Source organism: Hordeum vulgare, chromosome 1H (genome assembly GCF_904849725.1).
Source record: "Hordeum vulgare subsp. vulgare chromosome 1H, MorexV3_pseudomolecules_assembly, whole genome shotgun sequence".
Lineage (NCBI taxonomy): Eukaryota > Viridiplantae > Streptophyta > Magnoliopsida > Poales > Poaceae > Hordeum > Hordeum vulgare.
The window spans coordinates 348,599,618-348,623,125 of record NC_058518.1 but is presented as its reverse complement, the minus strand read 5'-3'; the positions used below and the strand labels follow the sequence as shown (position 1 = coordinate 348,623,125).

At 51.1% G+C, this 23,508-nt stretch overlaps 1 protein-coding gene across 1 annotated transcript in view; it reads right to left on the bottom strand.

Moving 5' to 3' along the window:
* Positions 1 to 452: 452 nt before the first annotated feature.
* Positions 453 to 23,508, bottom strand: part of LOC123435585 (xanthine dehydrogenase) — a 29,682-nt gene continuing 6,626 nt past the window's right edge. Inside the window, exons 4-14 of the mRNA XM_045115581.1 lie at positions 21,382 to 22,884; positions 20,621 to 20,863; positions 20,190 to 20,504; positions 18,786 to 19,025; positions 13,227 to 13,511; positions 12,931 to 13,152; positions 6,173 to 6,334; positions 5,909 to 6,043; positions 1,997 to 2,233; positions 1,721 to 1,894; positions 453 to 881 (exon numbers count right to left, since the gene is read on the bottom strand). Of these exons, the coding sequence (XP_044971516.1) occupies positions 639 to 881; positions 1,721 to 1,894; positions 1,997 to 2,233; positions 5,909 to 6,043; positions 6,173 to 6,334; positions 12,931 to 13,152; positions 13,227 to 13,511; positions 18,786 to 19,025; positions 20,190 to 20,504; positions 20,621 to 20,863; positions 21,382 to 22,884 (3,759 nt within the window). The 3' untranslated portion in view covers positions 453 to 638. The remainder of the gene's footprint in view (positions 882 to 1,720; positions 1,895 to 1,996; positions 2,234 to 5,908; positions 6,044 to 6,172; positions 6,335 to 12,930; positions 13,153 to 13,226; positions 13,512 to 18,785; positions 19,026 to 20,189; positions 20,505 to 20,620; positions 20,864 to 21,381; positions 22,885 to 23,508) is intronic.

Sequence of the window (23,508 nt, the reverse complement as noted above, 5' to 3'; positions counted from 1 at the left end):
GAAAGTTTGGGGCAGGCCCTTGACGTCTTCAACAACCGGACCTGAGGGCGATCGGTTCTACTCTTCTGAGTTGAGCTTGCTCACCACTGTCTTGCAGTCGGACTCCAGCATGATTCTCTGGAACCCAACTTCCTTTCCCAGTGTTACAGCTTGATGAACGCCGTGGGAATTTGATACCACCTCAGCCTGACAGCAGACCCCACCGGCTAGAAATGATGTCAAACTGTGCTTATGCCATATTAGTGCTATTTAAAATTTAAATTTACTTTCTCTGTATCTAAATAATTATAGTTGGGGAGAACTATACTAATCTCTCCAACCATAATTATTTAGGTACAGGAGTATTACACAATATTGGCGCTTTCTTGTGAAAAAAAAGGCAGTTGTTATTTGAAAATCAAACACTAAATACAGTGACCTTTCAAATTCCCCCTCGCAGAAATGAACCCAAATTTTGAACTAATTGTTTTTGCTCGTATTCCAGGTTATTTGAAGTACAGTGGTATTCGTAATCCTATATCAACACTTCATCTGTACTTTTATCATGCACACAGCGTGTCCGGACTGTACAGTATAGTGCACCACATAACAGGTATACACATTTACGTTGCATGTATCGGCTACTCTGGCAGCAACCACTATACGCTAAGCTTGGGACGGTAATACACACTCGCAAATTTCTTCGTAATGGAGTCAACACACGCCATCCTTATCCTTTCAGGCGTTGCCGGGTTGTCGAGGGGGAACCAGTCGAGATGGCCCTCCTCCGCCCTAGCCGCCGCGATCGCGTCTTTTATCGCAAACAAGACGGCGGAAGCGAGGAAGAACGGTGGCTCTCCGACAGCCTTGGATGAGTGTATGGCCCTTGGATTTGGAACACCCTGCAGTGAAGAGAATAGCATGCAGGTTAATCAAGAGACACCAAGCAAATTCAGGAACGCCCTGTGAGAAGACAGCTAGGAAGTTAATATGTAGAATGCCTATGGCCGCTGGACTGGTAGAAAACACATCCTGTCTGGTATCAATTTCCTTTCCTTTTCACAGAAAGCATTAGTTCTGTTCAGGTCCTAAGATACTATTTTCATTTATCTTGATTTCTTCAACTTTTTACAATTTCATTCTTGATTTCTTTTGCACTTTGGGCTTTTGAGCTCTGTGGACCTAAGATACTATTTTCATTTATCTTTAATAATATGGCTGGCTGCATGCATCGATTGATGCAGAGGCCGGGGGCTCGTTTCCTCCTTATCAAAAAAAAAAATAGTTCTGTTCAGGTCCTAGTTACCATGATTCAATGATAAATTAGTTATTTATAGCAGAGTTGCATTTAAACACCGAAGGCAACACAAAGCATAATAGCAACAATTAACTGCTACGGTTATGGTTAATATAAGACTGATTAACTGGTAACAGGAAAGAAAAAGATGAAGGGCCAGATGTCTTCATTTTAAGATGATTTTTGCAGTAGTTTCAATGAACATTTCTTGCGAGGACTGGTGAGCGTGTTCCCAGTATGTGTATAACAATTTCAGATATGTCAAACCAACTGATGTTGTAGCAGCTCACTCCTACTGTTGCAGCACAAAACAACAGTTTTGTCAAAAACGCTCTTATATTATGGGACCAAGGGAGAAGTATTTTGAATCCAACTTCTTCAACCAGGTCTAATATCCCCCTTCAAACCATAAAGACATAATGCGTTTATATATTGGAATCTTACCTTCAATAGTGAAACCTTGAAATTGAGAGGTATATCATTTATAGAGGGTATTTTGTAAGAGCCAGGACCACAAGTGAAAAGGTGTCCAGGTCGAATCCACTTGTGGTTGTCATCCCCCCATTTTAGCTCTTCCATGGCAGCCCAACCCAGACCTTGAATGAAAGCTCCTTCAATCTGAAATAAGGCATCGAATCTGAAGAACAATCGAAAAGAAATTTATGGGAGAAGGATATCACCAGCTCCAGAATCATAATCCATCATATACTGTAAACATACCTGGCCAATATCAATTGCTGGATTAATCGAATAGCCGAGATCCATGACAATATCAGCTGTCCTTGTGTGGAAATCCCCAGTTAGGGTGTCAATCTCAACTTCTGCAAATGCGGCTCCATACGTGAAATAATTAAATGGACTCCCCTTGCCAGCAATCCAGTCAAACCCGATATCGGGGGTGATATAAAACCCATGAGCAGAAAGATCTACTCGTTCCATGTAGCATGCTTGAGCTAACTGAAAAACAAAAGATAGAAGGTCACACCAAAATTAATGGGACTGCTAATTTTCTAGTCATAATACAATATATTTTTAATTACGTTAATTATCCATAAGCATACACCTAGGTTAGGTGTGATATCAGAAAGCATAATCAAACCAGCTGCATCAATCAATCTAGACGGTGCAGCAAGAGTATTGTTTGCTCACATGCTCACAGCTGACTATTAAATGGAGGATAGGGAGGCAACTATAGCAACAGAGGTGCCAAAAAGCTTGAGCTCAGAGAAGCTACCAAGATCATATTGGCTCGAGCTACAACCCAGATGAGCTTGAGCATGGACTTAGTTGCGAACTTGAAAAGTTTGAATAGCTCGACAAGGTTTGCTTATATGTATAGCCCTGTAATTTTCACAACTTGCCAGGTTCAGCTTTAGCCTTTATCAAATGTCATATATTTCATACAAGTGAACATTATTCTTTTGATGGCACACTCACATAGTCGAATTTTTACCAAGCACGATCTCAAAGGGGGAGAGCTAGAGCTTGACTAATTGTCAGCACTAGTTGTGAGTTATCAAATGTCATTACAGGGAAAATATGACATCACTGCCACTTCCTTGGATGAAGGAGAAATTCAGTACCTACAACAAAGAAATGGATTGTTGTACCGCCACGGCCACAACCATCGGTTCCTGGCCGTTAGGCCTGGCGAGATCTAGACTAGCCCCACAGACCAACACTAGTCTTTCATGCACACTTTGTCCTCACTCGTGTGCACCGGGGATGATGACCCATCCTCAAATCGCTCCATGCCAAGCACGCTTAACTTTGAGGTTCCTTTGGGCTCCCAGAAAAGAAGAAATTCCTTGTTGATATGAGTAGTGCATTCATATTAAGCCAGTATCTCACATACACCCCCACTTAAAGCCGGTGTCATCGTCGGCCCAGCAGGAATGTTCCCTCTTAGCACACGTCCGTACGTTCAGTCCGACACATGTGCCATGCCGTGTGCCATGCGCCACATGACGGGGGAATAACCCCGGGGTAGGCCAATTCAGGCACTTCCCTCGCCTTATTTCGAAAACAATACGAGGCGAACAGTTCTCCCCAGAAGGTCGGCTGCTTCCGGTCAGCTACGCGGCCAGTCCGGCTCGGGGCAAAGCCACCCGCCATCCGACTCGGATACAACCCGTCCGCCTGCCGATTGACCCTAGTCACATCGCTCTGACAGGCGCGTCAGGGATGCATCATCAAAGGCATGGCTACAGCGGCCCAGGTACCGCTGACCTACCCACACGTGGCTACAGTGGAGGCGGTCGTACCACTAACCATCGCCGACTGCGATCAGACGAGGCGGCACAGTGACGACACGCCCCCATCCACTCCATTACCTGCCCCGGCGTGGCTACAGTGCAGTCGGCCGTACCGCTGACTGCAGCCGGCTGCCGCAAGGCGTCGCCGCACAGTGCGGCCCGTGCCGCTGCGTGATGAGCACACGCCAATAGCGGCGACTGGCCGGCGGGCCCCGTCTCCCGATGGGACCCTGCAGTCGGCGGGCCCTACATGCGACAAGACTCCTCAACCGGTGGGCCCCCTAGCCGGCTAGAGAGGCTGCCAGCCCCCCCCCCCCCCCCGTATCATTTATGCTTATTGTAAGCAGGGGGTTGGCCTATAAAACCGCCTGGTAGCGCCCCACGCAAGGAGTCGACCGATCACACGCGCACACACTCATATAGGAGAGGTAGAGAAAGCTTCCAGCTTCTTCTTCCTCCTCCGTCGCATAGCTCAAGGAGCACCATTGTAACTCCATCCAGTTCATCAACCAAACCAGCAGGACTAGGGGTGTTACCTCCCACGGAGGGCCCCGAACCTGGGTACATTGTGTGTCTCGCACTGCTTGTCCCCAATCCCGTTTCCGGAGCCCACTGGCGTACTTACGGCCCCAACCACTCTCGATAAGCCACCCCATGGCATCTGTCATGAGAAAACGCCGACACCACATGCCCACGCACCTGACCCGCACACGCCGGTGTAACCGTGAGAGTCGGCTCTGATACCAACTGTAACGCCCCAACCACAGTCACCGGTTTCTGGCCGTTATGCCTGACGGGTCTAGACTGACCCCACAACCAACGATAGTATTTCCTGTGCACTTTGTTCTCTCTCGTGTGCACCTAGGATCAAACTTCTCAATCGGTGACCCATCCTCAAAACGCTCCAAGCCAAGCACGCTTAACTTTGAGGTTCCTTTCGAATGGGCTCCCGAAAAAGAAGAATTCCTTGTTGATATATGAATAGTCTATCATTCCTATTAAGCCAGGATCTCACGATTGTATACCCCAATCTGGAGGTGGCAACTTCATGGCAGTAAGCACTCTCACAAAATGCAGCAAAGTATGCTAGGGAAGCACACAAAATTCTACAATATGATGAGAGAACATATATTTGGGTTTCTGGCTCAGAAACCAACAGCCTTTGGTTCTTGGCGATCAAGGTGAGGGACTGAGGGTTTCAAGGGATTTCCCAAAGGGGAAAGGATGATTTTAAGTGGCTAGATGGAGTTGCAACGTCAAGTGCACTTTGTGACACTTCTTTACGATTTTATTTTCAGAGTTAAAAGTCACTAGATGAAGGGGAGCCTTGGCGCAGTGGCAAAGCTGTTGCCTGACCATGAGGTCATGGGTTCGAGTCCTGGAAACAACCTCTTGCAGAAATGTAAGGAAAGACCGCATACAATAGTCCCAAAGTGGCTGGACCCTTCCCCGGACCTTGCGCAAGCGGGAGCTACGTGCACCGGACTGTCCTTTTTTAAGTTAAAAGTCGATAGATGTCAAGAAGATCCGATACCGCCGACGTGCTTCTATCTGTTCTCTCTGTCGCATTCATCTGAGTCAGCTATGCACCTATTTGTGAACTGCTCGTTCTCATGGTCTGTATGGACAGACTGCTTGCTGCACTTCGGACTGCACTACGCCCCTCGGAGCACAGGGCACAACCTTGATGATTAGTGGTTCCGTTCCATCGGCAATACCTGACACTGCAGCGACAATCTCTGGAGCAATGTCAACGGCACAGGCTCTATTTATCCATCCGTCCTTCCAGAATATGGCCACCAATCCGTCACCAACAGTGCATATCATGGAATAATGAAACAGCCTCGGAGGAGATGGGAACCTACAGACCAACTCATGGATGGCCACTGTCGAGGCACGAGCCAGGACCAGCAAACGAGGAGAGCAACATTCAGCAGATGCATATTATGGATCTTTTTCCTACTTTGTTTTGCGGCATGAATCTTTTTCATACTTTATGGTATCAGACGTTAAAAACTATTATGTGTGCTTACACTTCATTATACTGACTCCTGATGGTTTTACTAGTCCAAAGTGGTCTATTACCTGTACTTGTTACCCTGTCGTTGGTCCCAACATTAGATCTATACACCGGCAATATCACTAAAGATAATACGTTGTACAAGTGGAAAGAGCCATGACCAAAGGATTGCTAGGATAGCATAACAAGGTAGTAAGCATTACGAGGTGTCAATATAGCCCAATGAAAGTATTGATCATATTTAGTTGTCTCCGAAATAAAATAATCAATTCATACAGTTCACTAAGATTCTTCAAGCAAGAACCAATAATGTTGCCCAACTACTAAAGACACAGAACAGGATATTGATAGAATTACCTCTGCGAAGGACATATGATTCCCCCTACTAGCAATGGGTTCCATCCGAGCCTTTATTTGCTGACAAGCATCCAAAACTGCAGCACCATACAAATCTGAACTGGCAGAGGCTGCTGTCGGTGAAGCATTCGGAACCTAAGCACATGAAATATGTGATCATCCCATCGTTGCTAACAGAAATAGTATAATTAAAATAAGTAAAATATATCTTGTGTAGAGGGAGACTTGTTGGCCCCCTTACCACAAATGGGTTCCAAATCTCACCTTATCGGTACTTGTCTCTGAGATAAATACACAGCTTAGAGGGATATCTAGTGATGAGGCAGCAACTTGGGCTACCTTTGTGTGTAAACCCTGTCCCATCTCAACCCCGCCATGTGTTACCAGGACAGTACCATCAGTGTAAACTTGGACAAGAGCACCAGCCTGCAATTGTTTATACATCAAAACTTATGTTATATTGAATTACGATGTGAACAAACGCAATGCAACCCATAGCTAAGTTTTTTACATGTTTAATATTTTTCAATGGAACATCTATAATTAAACAGGGATTCAGAATATCGTCATGGTACTGGCAAGAAATGGCACAAAATACAGCATATCAATGAAATTTCGTCCCAATTCACAATACACACTGAGCAAGGTATATAGTCCTGCAAATGCTTCCTAGTCCAAAACCAGCAACTACGATGGGCTTGTGACATGGTACACACTGTTGGCAGGTGTTCTGCGTGATGGATAAGTCTCTCTACTAAGGTCTTTGTGGGCCTGTAGCACATGGTCCTTGTGTCCTTGTGGCTGTTAGGATAGCACCCTTGACCATCAAGGACTGGCAGTTAGGATAGCATCTTAACAGCATCTTAGCATATGCTTGGCTGGCTAGCAGCCTATAAATATGTATCCCCAACCCCTCAGGTTGGCATCGCATTGTGTGAGAAATAAACCAACGAAAATTATCCCAGCTATTCCAGTGTCATCCACAACTAACAATGCTCAGGCTGAAACAACTAACAAGTGGTATCAGAGCCTCGTTGTCTTGTACCCTGAGCATTTCCTGCTCACCTCTCTCACCGGGAGCTAAGCAGCCCAAGCCGGTAGCAGCAGTTGTTCCGACTGCCCCTGGTTACCTCCCTCCCTCCGGACTGTCGAGCAGCAGCTCGTCAGAAGCAGCCTCTTCTTCATGCAACAGCCCCCTGCAGTGAGCCATGTCTGGAGGTCACTCTCAGCACACGGCTGCCTCGAGCACACGACGCCGGCAGGAGGCCGAGCGCGCCGTGCCAGAGGAGCGTGAGCGAGCGGCTGCAGCAGCCGCTGCTGCGGCAGCAAGGGCGTCGAGGCTGGCTGCGGCGGAGCTGGCAGCAGCCAGAGCGGAGGTAGAAGCAGCCCGGGCAGTGGTAGAAGCAGCAGCAGCACTGCAGCGCACGCAACACGTGAGGCTACGGCGGATGCCAAGGCACTCCGTGGCGGCTCCGGCAGCTCCAACGGCTCTGCGCCTGCAGACGACGACGCGCAGACCGCGCTAATGTGACGCGAGAACGGACAGCGCAGTGGGCAGCCGAGCACGCCCGCGCACATCGCGACGGCGCTCCAGGTGGAGGTGCGCACAGCGACGGCGGCTGCGACGACCAGGTCCGCGGCCTCTACGAGGTCCGGACTGTGGTCAGGGATGTTGGTCCCGGTGTTGGGTGGCCTACCCTCACCAAAATCAACTACGTCGAGTGGGCCGCGATCATGAAGATCAGGCTCCAGGTGCGGCACATGTGGGAGGCGGTCCAAGACGGCAACATCGACCACCATGAGGATCGACGGGCGCTGGACGCCCTCATCACCGCAGTCCCGCCCGAGATGCAGTTCTCGCTTTCCAACAAGCGGACTGCCAAGGAGGCTTGGGACGCCATCGCCGCGGCACGCATCGGCAGCGACCGTGCTCGCAAGTCCACACTACAGGCACTTCGTAAGGAGTGGGAGAGCCTGGCCTTCAAGCCAGGTGAGGACATTGATGACTTTGCTCTCCGTCTCAACACTCTGCTGCAGAAGATGGTGAAGTTAGGCGATGCCACCTACACCGCGCTATGGAACTCCATCATCAGCTTGGGACAGCTGGATGAGAACGGCTCACGCATGTTGATCTAGCATGGGGTCCTACGCATCTAGGATCGCCAGCATCGCCTTCTCGCCAAGGTACCCAGAGGAGAAAATCGACTCTACGTCCTTGACGTGCAGGTGGCACAACCCGTCTGTCTAGCTGCCCGTCGGGACGACGAGGCGTGGCAATGGCATGAGCTCTTTGGGCACCTTCATTTCGAGGCCCTGAAGAGTCTAAGTGCCAAGGAGATGGTGCGAGGCCTGCCGTGCCTCGACCATGTGGAGCAGTTCTGCGACATCTGTGTGTTGACGAAGCAGAGTCGACTCCCCTATCCCCAACAGGCGAGTTTCCGGGCCAAGGAGAGGCTTGAGCTCGTGCACGGGGACCTGTGCGGTCCGGTGACGCCAGCCACACCAGGAGGTCGACGCTACTTCCTGCTGCTCGTCGACGACCTCTCGCTACATGTGGGCGATGGTCCTCGGCAGCAAGGGAGAGGTGGCAGACGCCATCAGGCGTGCGCAAGTTGCTGCGGAGGCGGAGAGCGGCCGCAAACCGCGCGTGCTGCGCACTGACAACGGCGGCGAATTCACGATTGCTGAATTCGCATCGTACTGTGCCAATGAGGGCATCCAGCGTCAGTACTCCGCGCCGTACAGCCCGTAGTAGAACGACGTCGTCGAGCGACGCAACCAGAGGTTGTCGGGATGGCTCGGGCTCTCCTCAAGCAGAGAGGGATGCCAGCTGTTTTCTGGGGAGAGGCGGTGCTAACAGCCGTCTACATCCCCAACCGCTCGCCTACTAAGGCACTCGACGACAGGACGCCATACGAGGCCTGGCATGGGCGGAAGCCGGCGGTCTCCCACTTGCAGGTCTTTGGCTGCCTCGTGTTCGCCAAGGAGCTCGGCCACATCGGCAAGCTCGACGACAGGAACACTCCTGGAGTTTTCATCGGCTACGCGGAGGCCTCGAAGGCCTACTGCATCCTCGACCCAAAGACACGGCGTGTGCGCACGGCGCGAGACGTCGTGTTCAACTGAAGGCGAGGGTGGGCATGGGACACGGTGAACGACGGCTCGACTCCGACGTATGACGACTTCAATGTCGAGTACGTCCACTTCAAGGAAGCGGGGGGAGCAAGCAGCTCCTCTTCGCCGAGCACGTCTACCTCAGTTCCCAAAACTCCATCAACCCCGGGGTTTGCTACGCGGATGGCACCGTAACCGGCAAATCACGTACTCCAGCACCGCAGTCACCCCTCCGGGCACGTCTTCACCAGCACCAGCTCATGCCGAGCACAGTCCGGTGGAGTTCGCTTCCCTACTCTCTCACGACAAGGAGCGCATCGACGCATATCATGGCGGCGAACCGCTATGGTATAGTACGATGGAAAACCTACTCGGCGACCAGCCGGTGTTGGGACTGGTGCCACGCGACCTGGAGGCGCAGCTACAACTCGCGTGTGAGGACGGCGAACCTCGGTCCTTTGCAGAGGCCGAGAGAGACGTGCCATGGCGCGCCGCAATGCAGTTGGAGATGGATGCGGTCGAGCAGAACCGCACCTGGGAGCTCGCTAACCTCCCTCGTGGTCATCGCGCGATCACCCTTAAGCATAGTTGCCATGTTTTCGGTACGGTGGGAACGAGGAACGGGAACGGGGGATGAGAGTCGGAGGCTGGAAAAAATAGGGTACAACGGGGGTATACATCTCTAGAACGATTTTTCTAAAACGGAAACGCGATCCAATCAATTCCGGTACGATGAATCCGGTAAGGTATCATGAAACGAGGAACGTGAATCTTTACTAGCGGGGAGCAATTGGCTGGGAGGGAGATGGACCGAGGGAGTACTTATACAGGGAACTGGTTGGGCTGGGAGCAACTGGCTATGTCGTCGATCCATGAAGACTAAAATAAATCATCTCCTTCCCAATGGAAAATTTATTAGCAGCCTTGGAGTAATTGGAGAGCAGAACAAAGAGTTATTTAGGAAAATGGAAAAGAACGAGGCAGAGAGTAAAAGGAGGAGTTCGTGATTGATATGGCTGACCTTTTGCTTACTCGATCGATTCAAGAACCAAGGTTGTCGAGTCACCGAAACTGAATCGACGATCCGGCTGCGGAAACGCTGAATCCGCATCGAATCTTACCGAATCGACCCTCGTTTCCGAATCTGATTCTGGGACAATGAATCCGGGTCGAGGGACGGCCCACCGTTCCCCGTTTCCGGCTACTATGCCCTTAAGTGGGTGTTCAAGCTGAAGAGGGATGAAGCCGGCGCCATCGTCAAGCACAAGGCTCGCTTGGTGGCCCGAGGCTTCTTGCAGCACGAAGGAGTCGACTGCGACGACGCTTTCGCTCCCGTGACACAGATGGAGTCCCTGTGACTTCTCCTTGCGCTAGCTGCCCACGAGGGTTGGCGTGTCCATCACATGGATGTCAAGTCGGCGTTCCTCAACGGCAACTTGAAGGAGGAAGTCTACGTGCATCAGCCGTCGGGATTTGCGATCCCCGGCCAAGAAGGCAAGGTACTTCACCTGCGTAAGGCTCTCTATGGCCTACCACAGGCACCTAGGGCGTGGAACGCCAAGCTGGACTCCACGCTGAAGAAGATGGGCTTCAAGCAAAAGCCCGCATGAGGTGGCCGTCTATCGACGGGGCAATAGAGGAAATGCCCTGCTGGTAGGCGTCTATGTTGACGACTTGGTGATCACCGGCATCAAGGATGCAGAGGTGGCGGCGTTCAAGGAAGAAATGAAGGCCACCTTCCAGATGAGTGATCTGGAGGCTCCTCTCCTTCTATCTAGGGATCGAGGTGCACCAGGATCACTCCGGGATCGCGCTTCGACAGTCTGCCTACGCCAAGCACATCGTTGAGCTAGCTGGGCTCACCGACTGCCACCCAGCCCCCAGTCCGATGGAGGAGAGGCTGAAACTGAGCCGCGACAGCACGACGGAGGAAGTGGACGCTACGCAGTACCGGCGCCTTGTGGGGAGCCTTCGCTACCTCGCCCACACACGGCCGTACTTGGCATTCTCCGTCGGCTACGTTATTCGGTTCATGGAGCGACCGATGATGGAGCACCAGCAGGCAGTGAAGAGGATCATCCTCTACGTGGCGGGGACCCTCGACTACGGCCTCCACTACCCTAGGTGTCCGGGGGCGGCACACTTCGTGGGGTACAGCGACAGCGACCATGCCGGATACATCGACATCAGCAAGAGCACGAGCGGGGTCCTCTTCTTCCTCGGCAAGTGTCTCGTGAGCTGGCAGTCGGTCAAGCAGCAAGTGGTGGCCCTGTCCAGCTGCGAGGCCGAGTACATAGCAGCCTCCACCGCCTGCACTCAGGCGCTCTGGCTCGCTCGACTGCTTGGTGATCTCCTCGTCCGAGACACCAGAACAGTGCAGCTCGTGGTGGACAGCAAGTCCGCCCTGGCTCTAGCAAAGAATCCCGTTTTCCACGAACGGAGCAAGCACATCCGACTGAGGTACCACTTCATCCAAAGTTGTTTGGATGAAGGGAGCATCGAGGCGAGCTACATCAACACCATGGACCAGCTCGCAGACCTGCTCACAAGCCCCTTGGTGGGATCAAGTTCCTCGAACTTTGGTCCAGGATCGGGATGATTCAACCCTCCCACAAGACAACGCACAAGACTTAGGGGGAGAATGATGGATAAGTCTCTGTACTAAGGTCTTTGTGGGGCTGCAGCACATGGTCCTTTGTGGGGCTGTAGCATATGGTCCTTGTGTCCTTGTGACTGTTAGGATAGCATCCTTGACCACCAAGGACTGGCAGTTAGGATAACATCTTAGACTAGCATCTTAGCAGCATCTTAGACTAGCATCTTAGCATATGCTTGGCTGGCTAGCAGCCTATAAATATGTATCCCCAACCCCTCAGGTTGGCATGGCATTGTGTGAGAAATAAACCAACGAAAATTGTCCCAACTCTCCCAGTGTCATCCACAACTATCAATGCTCAGGCTGAAACAACTAATATTACGATACATATGAGATGACTACAACACCACCCACACTGGGGATGCCTGTTATCCTATTATCCGTTTAGCTATTAGGTGGAGGGCCCAACGAGGACCCAAATTCGAACGAATTTGCGCTAAAATCCGTACCTTTGTACAATTTTGTTTTAACTTGCTTTATCATATATCTAAGTAGAAATAAGTATAGTTGCTCATACAAATGATGCTGACATGATAGAAAATGAGTTCTAGAAAGATTACACAAATGCAAGGTTAGAACAAAAATTCATGCTTTTAAAGTTTAGGCAGACAGGCGCACCAATAGCATGTACTGCAAGTGTATATCAGGAGCAAATGACGAAAAAGGGTTTCCCCCCACTTCATATTATAAAGCAACTATCAGGAGCAAATCAGGGAGCGGGGTTAGTGAAAGCATTACCATCCATATCGACAGCAAGAACAAATCATCCCAATGTGCTAGACATGTTTGTCATCCCTCGCCAAACATTCACCACAAAGCAAATAATGTAGTACTACATCGGCATTGGGAACAAACCATCACAATACACTAGACTCGTTTGCCATCCCTCCCCAAACATTCACCACAGAGCAAATAATGTAGTAGTACCTCGACAGCGGGAATAAATCATCACAATGTGCTAGACTCGTCCGACATCCTTCCCCAAACATTCACCACAAAGCAAATAATGTAGTACTATATTGACATAAGCTCAATAAACATTTAAGCAGAAAAACACGAAAATATGTGCTCAGAACAGACATCATATATATGGTATTTGCAACTGGAAAAACAGAGCATGTGGCCTGTATAGTTTTAACCTATGTTGAATAACTTGTAGTCTTATGGAATTCCCAAACATTAAATAGCCAAAACTGATATCACAAATCTAGCAGATCTTTCTATGTGTAGTCTGTGAGGGGAAGCTATTTACCTGATTCATAAATTTTGCAGTGAAGGATATGCCAAATTTTGTGGGAACCATAGCAATGCCTCGCTTCCTCCAACGATTTTCATTGTTGAAAACATTTACAGCTTTGCGAGCCTCCAAAAGATTACAAGATGCCTTCAGTTCATCCCAAACCGAATGCATTGTACAATTACGGAGCAACTGGCCATAATAAACCTCAGTTCCCTCACTTTGGAAATTAAGTTCCTGTAAACAGTATATTAGTTAACGAACAATGGTGAGACAAGGCTAGCACCATCCACAAAGCTGTGCATGCTTACTTTTATCTCCTCTGGACTCCGCTTGAGTTCTGTAGCCATGTGATGAATCCAATTCTCTGCAATCAACATACCCTGTGGACCACCAAAACCTCTAAAAGCAGTATTGCTTGGGAGATTTGTAAAGCATACTTTCCCACTGACTCTGATATTTGGTATAGCGTACACATTTTCCGAATGGAAAACAGCACGCTCCAAGACTGCAAGGGACAGATCTAGTGAGTTACCACCGTTGTTGTAAATTTCGAGATCTAAGGCCAGTATCTTCCCGTCATTGGTAAATCCAACCTGAAAGATAACCATAGTTAGGTAGAATACAAAAAAGCAAAGTGAAGATCAGTATTAGTCATATCAGAGCTAAGTATCCACTTGTTATTTTCCCCCAATTGACCTCAACATTACGTGACACTGGTCCAGTGTATTCACTGGTTATCACGTTGCATTCAGATTTATCTTTCAAATCTCAAGAAATGGTGCACATGGTGGTAGAGGCTAGGGTTCTACCAGGTCTCGGAAGGAGGCGGCCATCCGAAGTAGGAGGAAGGGCCGGCGTCGCTGCAGGAGGGTCCCCGCGGTAGGCCTTCAATAAGCCGACATGGAAGACGTCGTGGAGGCGAGAACCAGCTGGCAGCTCCAAGCGGTATGCGAGTGTGCCGACACGCTCCAGCACACGAAAGGGCCGGCGTAGCGAGGTCCCAATTTGCGCTTGGAGCGCGGGTCCAAAGACTGCGTGGTCCTGTGGAGGAGGCGCAGCCACACCCAATCGCCCACCGCGAACTCCGCCTCGCGATGATGAGCATCGTAGTACTTCCGAGCCAGCTGCTGTGCTTGGAGAAGACGCTGGCGTGCCTCAGCCAGAATGTCGTCACGGGTGCGGAGTAAGTCGCCCGCCGTCTCGGACCGAGCCGTCCCAGGCTCGTAAGGGAGCATCGCCGGAGGTGGGCGCCCGTAGACCACCTCGAAAGGCGTGGTGCGCAGGGCGGAGTGATAGGAGGTGTTGTAGCAGTACTCCGCCCACGCCAACCAGTCCACCCAAGCTCGTGGACGATCACCAGTAACACAGCGCAAGTACATGGCGATCACCTTGTTGACCACCTCGGATTGGCCGTCTGTCTGAGGGTGGAACGCCGTGCTCATGCGGAGCTTCACGCCCGCCAGTCGAAAGAGATCCCGCCAGACATGTCCCGTGAACACGGGATCACGATCGCTGACGATGGACAACGGAAAACCGTGGAGGCGGACGATGCCGTCGAAGAAGGCCCGCACCACGGAGGCGGCTGTATATGGATGACCCAGGGCGATGAAGTGCGCGTACTTGGAGAAGCGGTCAACCACCGTGAGGATGACGGACTTGCCGCCCACCTTGGGAAGGCCCTCGATGAAGTCCATGGAAATATCCGCCCACACCTGGGAGGGTACGTCCAGCGGCTGCAGTATTCCCGCGGGTCGTAGTGTCTCCGTCTTGTTCCGCTGGCACGTCACGCACGACCGCACCCAGTCGCGGACCATCGCGCCATCACCGAGGATGTAAAAATCAGCACGGAGACGATGGAGAGTCTTCTGCACGCCCTCGTGCCCTGCAGAGTGCGCCAAGGTCAGGACCTGGTGGCGCAGGTCGCCATGGTCGGGCACGAAGATGCGGCGGCCATGTAGGAGCAACCCCTCGTCCAAGCGCCAGGGCGCGTCCAGCTCGCCGGCGTCAAGGCGCTGGCGCAGGCCCTGGGCGTCCACGGCCGTCGAAGTTGCCCGGCGAATGTCGTCGATGAAGGCGAAAGATGGCCCAGAGCGAATGCACATGATAGTGCCAGCCATGGCGACATCGTCCGCGACATCCTCAGTTTCGCGGCGGGACAAGGCGTCGGCAACCGTGTTGAGACGGCCGGGGCGGTACTCAACGGTGAAGTCGAAGCCAAAGAGCTTGCTGATCCACTGGTGTTGCGGAACTGTGGAGAGGCGCTGGTCCAACAAGAACTTGAGGCTGTAGTGGTCTGTGCGCACACGGAATGACCGGCCCCAAAGATAAGGCCGCCAGTGGCGCACCGCCTGAACCAGCCCAATAAGCTCGCGCTCGTAGGCCGCGAGCTTGTGATGGAGAGCGGCGAAGGGGCGGCTGAAGAAGGCGAGCGATCCCTCGCCCTGGTGGAGGACGGCGCCGAAGCCGATGCCAGAGGCGTCGCAGTCCACCAAGAATGGCATATCAAAGTCCGGCATCTGGAGGACGGGTCCCGTCGTGTGCGCCCGCTGGAGAGCCTCGAATGCCGTAGTCGCCTCCTCGTCCCAGGAGAAGGCGTCGCGTCGAAGGAGACGCGTCAGTGGCGCGGCGATGAGGCCGAAGTCCCGAATGTACTTCCGGTAGTAGCCGGCGAGGCCCAAGAAGCCGCGGAGCGCCCGCGGTGACCGCGGGATCGGCCACGCGTCCATCGCTACCCCGTCCGCCGAGATGACGTGCCCCAGGTACGCGATGGAGGTCGTGCCGAACGAGCACTTCGAGCGCTTGAGGTGAAGACGATGCGCTCGAAGCTCGTTGAAGATGATGGCCACGTGTTGTAGGTGCTCCGCCCAAGATGCGTTGTAGATGAGAATGTCATCAAAGAAAACAAGCACAAAGCGGCGCAAGTATGGGCTGAGCACGTCGTTCATCAAGGCCTGGAAGATCACCGGCACGTTGGAGAGGCCGAACGGCATCACCAGGAACTCAAAGTGGCCATGGTGAGTGCGGAACGCCGTCTTCTCGATGTCGTCAGGGTGCATGCGCACCTGATGGTAGCCCGAGCGAAGGTCGAGCTTGGTGAAGAAGCGAGCTCCGTGTAGCTCGTCCAAGAGCTCATCCACGACGGGGATGGGGAACTTGTCCTTGGACGTCAGGGCGTTGAGGGCGCGGTAGTCGATGCAGAAGCGCCATGTGCCGTCGGGCTTGCGCACAAGGAGCACCGGGGCGGAGAACGGCGATGTCGAAATCCGGATGATGCCCTGCGCGAGCATGACCGCCACCTGACGCTCGAGCTCGTCTTTCTGCAGCTGAGGGTACCGGTACGGATGCACGGCTACAGGTGCCGTGTCCGGCAGCAGGTGGATGCGGTGGTCACAGGGCCGCGCGGGAGGGAGGCCCTGTGGCTCGTCGAAGATGTCGCTGTGCTGCTGCAGGAGGTCGGCCAGGAGGGGATGCGCCTCGTCAAGTGCGGCCGCCATCAACTAGAGCTGTGGAGTCACGGCGCCGGAGCCGCCGATGCCTGTCCACTGAACGCGATGGCCGCCCTCGCGCCAGAAGATGAGGGACAGCACATCGAGGTCCCAAAGGATGGGGCCGAGAGTGGCCAGGAAGTCGATGCCGAGGATGAAGTCGTAGTAGCCCAGGTCGATGCCGACGCAGTCGATGGAGAACGGCTCGTCGCCGATGAGGACGGGAACCTGCCGCGCCACTCCCTGGCAAGCAAGGCGGTCCCCGTTGGCGACGGTGACGCTGAACTTCTCCGAGCCCGCCGGTTGGAGTGCGAGGCGGCGCATGGCGTCCCCGGACAGGAAGTTGTGCGTCGAACCCGTGTCCACGAGCGCGGTGAGACGCTCCCCGTTGATCGTCACCGGAAGCAGCATCGTCTTTGCCGTCTTGATGCCAGCCATGGCATGAAGGGAGACGACGAAGGCGGTCGCGTCGACCGGCCCGTAGGTCGTGACGTCGGCCTCGGAGAGTGTGGTGGCGTCGAGCTCCGCGGTGAGGGCCTCCACCTCCGCGTCGTCGACGGTCTCCAAGTAGAACAGGCGGGCACACGTCTGGCCCGGCGCATACGGCTCGTCGCAGTTGAAGCACAGGCCCTTGCGGCGCCGCTCGAGCTGCTCGGCCAACATCAAGCGCCGGAAGGTGCATGTCGGCGCGGGGGCAGCCGCAGTAGCGGCCGGCAGGGCGGGGCGTGTCGGGGTGGCGGCCGCCGGGGCGGGGCGGGTCGGGGGACGCGTGCCGCGGCCCGGGAACGCGTGCTGCAGGGCGTTGGCGCGCTGCTCGTACGAGCGTGCGTAATACATGGCCTTCTGCAGGTCCTGGGGGTCGCGCATCTCGACGTCGATGCGGATGTGGTCAGGAAGGCCGCCGACGAAGAGATCAGCGCGTTGGCGAGCCGTGACGTCAGGCGCATGGCAGGCCAACGTTTGGAAGCGGTCGGCGAAGTCCTGCACCGAGGTGGTGAAGGGAAGGCGACCGAGCTCAGCCAAGCGGCTCCCACGTATGGGGGGGCAAACCGGAGGAGACACAGGTCGCGAAAGCGCTCCCACGGAGGCATCCCGCCCTCGTCCTGCTCGAGGGCGTAGTACCAAGTCTCGGCGTCGCCACGGAGGTGGTAGGAGGCGATCCACGTGCGGTCGGACGCCATGGTCCGCTGCCCCCTGAAAAACTGGTCGCACTGATTGAGCCAGTTCAGGGGGTCGACGGTGCCGTCATAGGTGGCGAACTCCAGCTTGGTGAAGCGGGGTGGCTGCTGAACGTGTGGCGAGGCCGCGTAGGTGCCCTCGTAACGACCCAGCGCGGCGGAAGGAGAGTGTTGCGGCACCACAGAGCTCCTGGCATACGGATCAGTGTACCCGCCGAACCCCCCGAAGGTGGGGGCGGGTGGCTGCAACACCGTCGGCTGTAGTGGCGCCGTCGTGTAGGTCGGCGTGTCAATCCACGTCGGTAGCGGGGACGGCGACGGCGGCCACCGGACCTGGGTGATCGGCAGGCCCTGGGGCGCGACAGTGGCCGGGGGCAGTGGCGCGAAGGGCGCCGCCGGCGGAGGCGGTGGTGGCGGGGTTGCGTACGGAGCCTGGAGGAAAGTCCGAAGGTTCGAGACCGCCAGGTTGAGGTCGCGGATCGCCAAGGACATCTCCGCCGGGGAGAGGACGGGGGCGGGTTCGGCCCCCAGGGCCGCGGGACCGGAGGCGGCCGGACCTGAGGTGGCCGGCGGCGGCGAGTGGTGAGGCGACGGCGGCTGCTGCGAGGTGGCGGGGAAGGCGGTGGTGGCGGCGGCGGTGGTGGTGGGAAGGTCCGACAAACTCATCGAACCCAAGCTACCTGATACCAAATTGGTAGAGGCTAGGGTTCTACCAGGTCTCGGACGTAGGTTGTAGGGGTGGAAGTGCGGGCTACGAGGTTGGGGACGCCGGCGCCGGCGGTTGGGCGCCGTCGCGGCGTGAGAGAGAGAGAGAGGCGGCTAGGGTTTGGGGCTCTCGTCTCCTGAGGGAGACGACAACAGAATATACTGTTTATTGTCTGCTTAATATCGAAGGGGTACATGTGTTTATATAGGAGGACAGCCTCCACTAAACCCTGGATAACTTGGACTCTAACTTGGACTCTAATATAACTTGGACTCTAAGATAGGTAAGATAACTTGGGCTAAGCCCGTAATTAACCCTGCCCATTGGGCCTCCTCCGTTGGTACGTTGTACCGGTCATAACACATGGAGATATTGAGTCCTCCAGAACCAATCAACCAAGTTGCTGGGATTATTTGCTATAAACTCAGCAAACTCCAGTCATCAAACTCACAGTATTAACGATCGGACAGAAACGAATGTACTATTTCAACTCCATACCTTATATTTCCCTAGGAAACTGTGCCTCTGTCCAGTCGTCATCATGTCAACGTCCCTGTCCAAAACAATCTTTACTGGCCTTCTTAGACAATAGGAAGCTACAGATGCCGCAGCAGCAAATATTGCTGATCTAGTTTCTTTTCCACCAAATCCGCCACCAATACGCTTAGTCTTGCAAACAACTTTTGATAGTGGAAGACCAAGAGCATTTGCGACATACTTCTGATGCTTCTGGGGAGCCTTCACATAAAGAACATTTAGTCAAATAAGAGTACAAGACCAACTACACATGTAATGTTGAACAAAACATGATATAAGACACCAGTAGCAAGAGACAAGTGACTAACAAATAAGGGCAGGAAAGGCAATACTACCAACATACGAACTATAGCGAAATATACCCATTTTATATTCATTTAATATGACATTGTTATGTTAGTGCTCCACATCCATCTTATTAAATAATGTCACACTTGTTTCTTGTATTTGTTTTGCATGTTCCCCATGCATCTATACCACACGCTGACAGGTAACACAAAAAATTGAAAAAAATAATTGTCAGCACCACCGTAACCAGCTAGGCAACTTCCACGTGGCCTGGATGAAAGGTGGGTGACGTATTTGAGACCTACGTAATAGCTAGCAGAAGCATGTTGTGTTCACACTGAAAGAACATCAAGCTGAAACTTGGCAAGGTCTGAACCAAGGCAGCACTCAACCTTTGGACACGCTTCTCTTCGACGAAAGAACGCAGGGATGGAACCTTGGGTAGATGTGATGCACATGAGGCTTAATTTCTACTCCCTCTGTTCGGTCGTGTTAGGCTGGTAAGCACATCCAGGTAATCCCGGTTTGTAAGGTCGTAGTTACGATACTCTCACCCTTCCACGTGGCAAGATTTCGTCCCCCCTATGGGCTGAAAAATCCAGGCCCAGGTCGATTTGGTTCCACCGATTTGGCCACCAACAAACCCGAACGGAGGGAGTACTGAAGATTACTGTGATTGAGTCATTAGGTGATTAGAGACTAGATAACATATAAATTCTTAGAAGTGAAGACTACTGTGAAAAGAAAAGCAAAGCCTACTACAAAAATTGACTGCACCAGATACTGGGTCATAGTCTACAATAAGCAGAAACACTAGTTGCAGTGGATCCCACCACCTCTACCCCTGCCTCTTAACCTGACATGTTACAAGAGTAACAGGTTAGATGTTTCCCCTGCCCCGCATACCGCTGTCCAGTAGGGTATTACTTTGCAATATCTCCAGGCAAGAGAAAGGTTTATACTCCTTTCATTTTTAGAGTACTTATATTTGTGAAGAGGCTATAACTCTGGGAGCACGAAACATACTATCAGTATGCAATTCACGTTGTAAATTTGAAACTAAAGAACAGAGCATACTTGAGTAGATGAGATCATATGAATTTCATTTCCAGAATCAACTGGCCAGACAAAAGTGCATTGAGGTTCCATGTAGAAGTGCTCTTGACCCCCGACTCGAATTTCTCCTTCTATAATTTTATCGCATGTATTGGATGAAAAACATTGTTCAACATCCCCATTCGAAATGCATCTCGTGGTATTGGGATGAAAGCTACCGGCTTTGACAGCTTCCGCTATTGAGAGGATTGCTGGCAGCTCAGAATATTCAATATTTACTTTATTTGCAGCAGCTTTTGCGTTATCATGGGTATCTGCCACAACAATTCCAATAATCTGCCAATGAGAAGAGAAAGGTGTAACTGAAGAATTAATAAAAAAATGCGGGATTCCCGACCTCCCAAGTCATATCAAAACTTGTATGCCTAAAATATCAGATCCAGCAGATATACCTGGCCAACACAAGTAACAATATCAGATGCAAAAACCTCCTCATCATGGATAATTGGCCCAATATGGTTAGAACCAGGCACATCTTTTGAAAGGAACAGACCAGCAAACCCAGGGGAACATTTGGCAACTGAATCGTCGATAGACAAAATGCGAGCATGAGCCTTCTTACTCAGCACCAGAGCAGCATGCAAGTTATTCGGGGGTGTTGGTGTGTCATCAACATATTCTGCCTCACCAGTGACCTAGCATATTGGATTGAGAGATCAAGCAAGTCAAGAAAATAAAATGTATGTTTCTTTTCTTTCTTTCTTTTTGCTCAATTTGGAGTTTGGCTGTATTTTTGCGTCACTTCTAACAAAAAAAAGGCGCACATTTAACGTTTGCTCCAAAAAAACGTTACTGCATAGGACAATTAGTTATCCAGTAGTGTAGGAAGCTAGGACACATAGCACATTTTGGAGTTCAAGGCTTGTCCCTATTTATTTATTTGTGCCCTTTTACAAGAGGGTTGATCCCAAGTGAGTAAGAGTATGTGCTCACTTATACCTTCTGCAGCTAGTTCTACATATGAGTAAGTGTGCAAACGTACGTGTGCCTCTTGCAAGAGTGATGGTCCCGCTTGAGTATAGTGCATTTATAAGTTGCGACTTATACAAGATTCTCAGCCTCATGTGTAAGTAAGAATGCAGACAGGAGTGAACTCACCACCAACTCCAATCTTTATAAGCAGGAAAGACAAATACTACAAGGTTAACAATACCTGAAGCATAGCTGACATATGAACCATTGATTGTCCCACGGCAGTTCCTTGCCCCACTGATTCATAACCTTGTGTTCCAATAGAAACAGGTCTAGTGTAAGACTGTATAGCTGACATATTAGCTGCATCCAGCCCAACCTTCCATAACCCTTTAATGTTCATCTCATGCATAACATGAAGGAAAAATTTGAAGAAGAAACTCAACGTGAGCGAACTGCGAAATTCAACCATTCCACCTGGTGCATTCTCTGCTAGTGGGATGTCCTCTTTTAAGAAATTAAAGGTCTCATCCAGCAATCCATCATCCAACTTCTTTCCAACAAGGAATTTTTCAGTTTTTGCAGCAGTAAGTGGAACAGCAGCTACCCCTCCGTAGACAATAGAGACATCAGATACTATCCAGTTTCCTTCAGCTTCTGTTATATGCATACGCATTCCAGCATTCACCAAAGCAATGTCATCCTCCCTTCTATGTGCCTGTTTAAATTCTTTTATATACTCATATGGTCTTGTCCATGGTAGTATAACAGAGAGCAATATTTCATCAGCCTTTAAATCAACTTTGCGATAGCCAAGAAAGAACTCTTTTGCGGCAATAGTCCTAACATTATTGTTGACATCAATTATCTGGAAATTTGCACCAGTGGCCATCCAAAGTGGGTTTAGATCTGATATTGGACTAGCAGTACAAATATTACCACCAACAGAAGCAACGTTCCTGATTTGTGTTCCTGCAAACCATTTTAACTGCCGTAGTATTGCGTGGCAGGACGAAGTTTCATGAGAACCACGCTCCGCAATAACATTTTTGAGGAACTTCTGGAGCTGTGCAAGTCTAACTGCAGAACCGATGTGTAAGCCATGTTCTTCCACTTTGAGGGTATGAAGTTCTGGAACATGGGTAACTGAGATCATGACCTTATATTGAGCATTCTTGAACTTTGTTTCAACTCCCACTTCGGAGTTACCAATGATAAGTTTCGCATCTGGGTAGCAAGATCTCAAATGCAATAGCTGCTCTAATTTAAGAGGTCTATACCATCTGATCCCATTAAACCCATTCAATTTAAGTGGCATAATTTTTCTTAACTGCAGTTCTGGGGGAAAAATGAGCTCCTTCTCGCTGTATGAATTTCCATCGATTTCGTTGTATGAACAAGGTAAGTAGATTTTCACGGAAGAGGATGTTGAAGATTCATTAGCATTGACATCTGTCTCATTTCTGCATGAACATGGCTTCCCAGTTGAAGGGCAGATAGCTTGGCCATTAGCATTTTCTGAAGGTGAAGCTGTGTACAAGGAATCATCCGTTTTTGCAAACACACGGAAGGCATCTATTATTGGTCTGTAGCCAGTACAGCGACACAAATTTCCTGCAAGGCTATCTTCAATCTGCTCTTCAGTAGGAGGATGTTTACTCGATCTCAGCAGTGCATACATGGACATCACGAAACCAGGGGTGCAAAATCCACATTGTGAACCATGTGCCTCGGCTAAACGTTCCTGTAATGGACATACAGTGTTACGAGAAAGGCAAATAGATACAGACAGATGTAGGGAACTGATGAAAGTAATGTTGCTAAAAATATCACTTAATTAACACAGCACAAACATGTGACAGCTTTATAGTTTATACATGACTACATTTTCAATAAATGGATTTCAAGTAATAAACTCTGAGCCAGTAAACTCGTTTCGTGAGAGGGTAGGGTTTTTGTTAGGGCGTGTATAATGATGCTATTTTAGCAATGCCACCTAGGATAATTGCTCAGTTGGAGAAGAGAGAAATGAGAAGAAAAAAAAAAGACTTCCTTTCCCTTAGCTAAGAGCATCTCTAGCCCATCCCCAAAAGCTAAATGTGCAGGGAAATTTTCTGGTTGAGGATTAAGCACTAGCTAGCCCATCCTCCAAAATCTACATCTCTAGCCCATTTTTGCTCAAAGAAGGGCAAGTCTCAGCAAATTGGGGCAGCCACTCGTCCCTCTCGGCCATTGTACCCATTGTACTGTTATGGATGCAACTTCATTGTATTGCAACTTGAATATATTACACAAGACTTGGGGTACAAGGAAAGGAAACATAGTCTAATAGGACTCCTAGACCTAATAGGCTAATACTAATACTAAT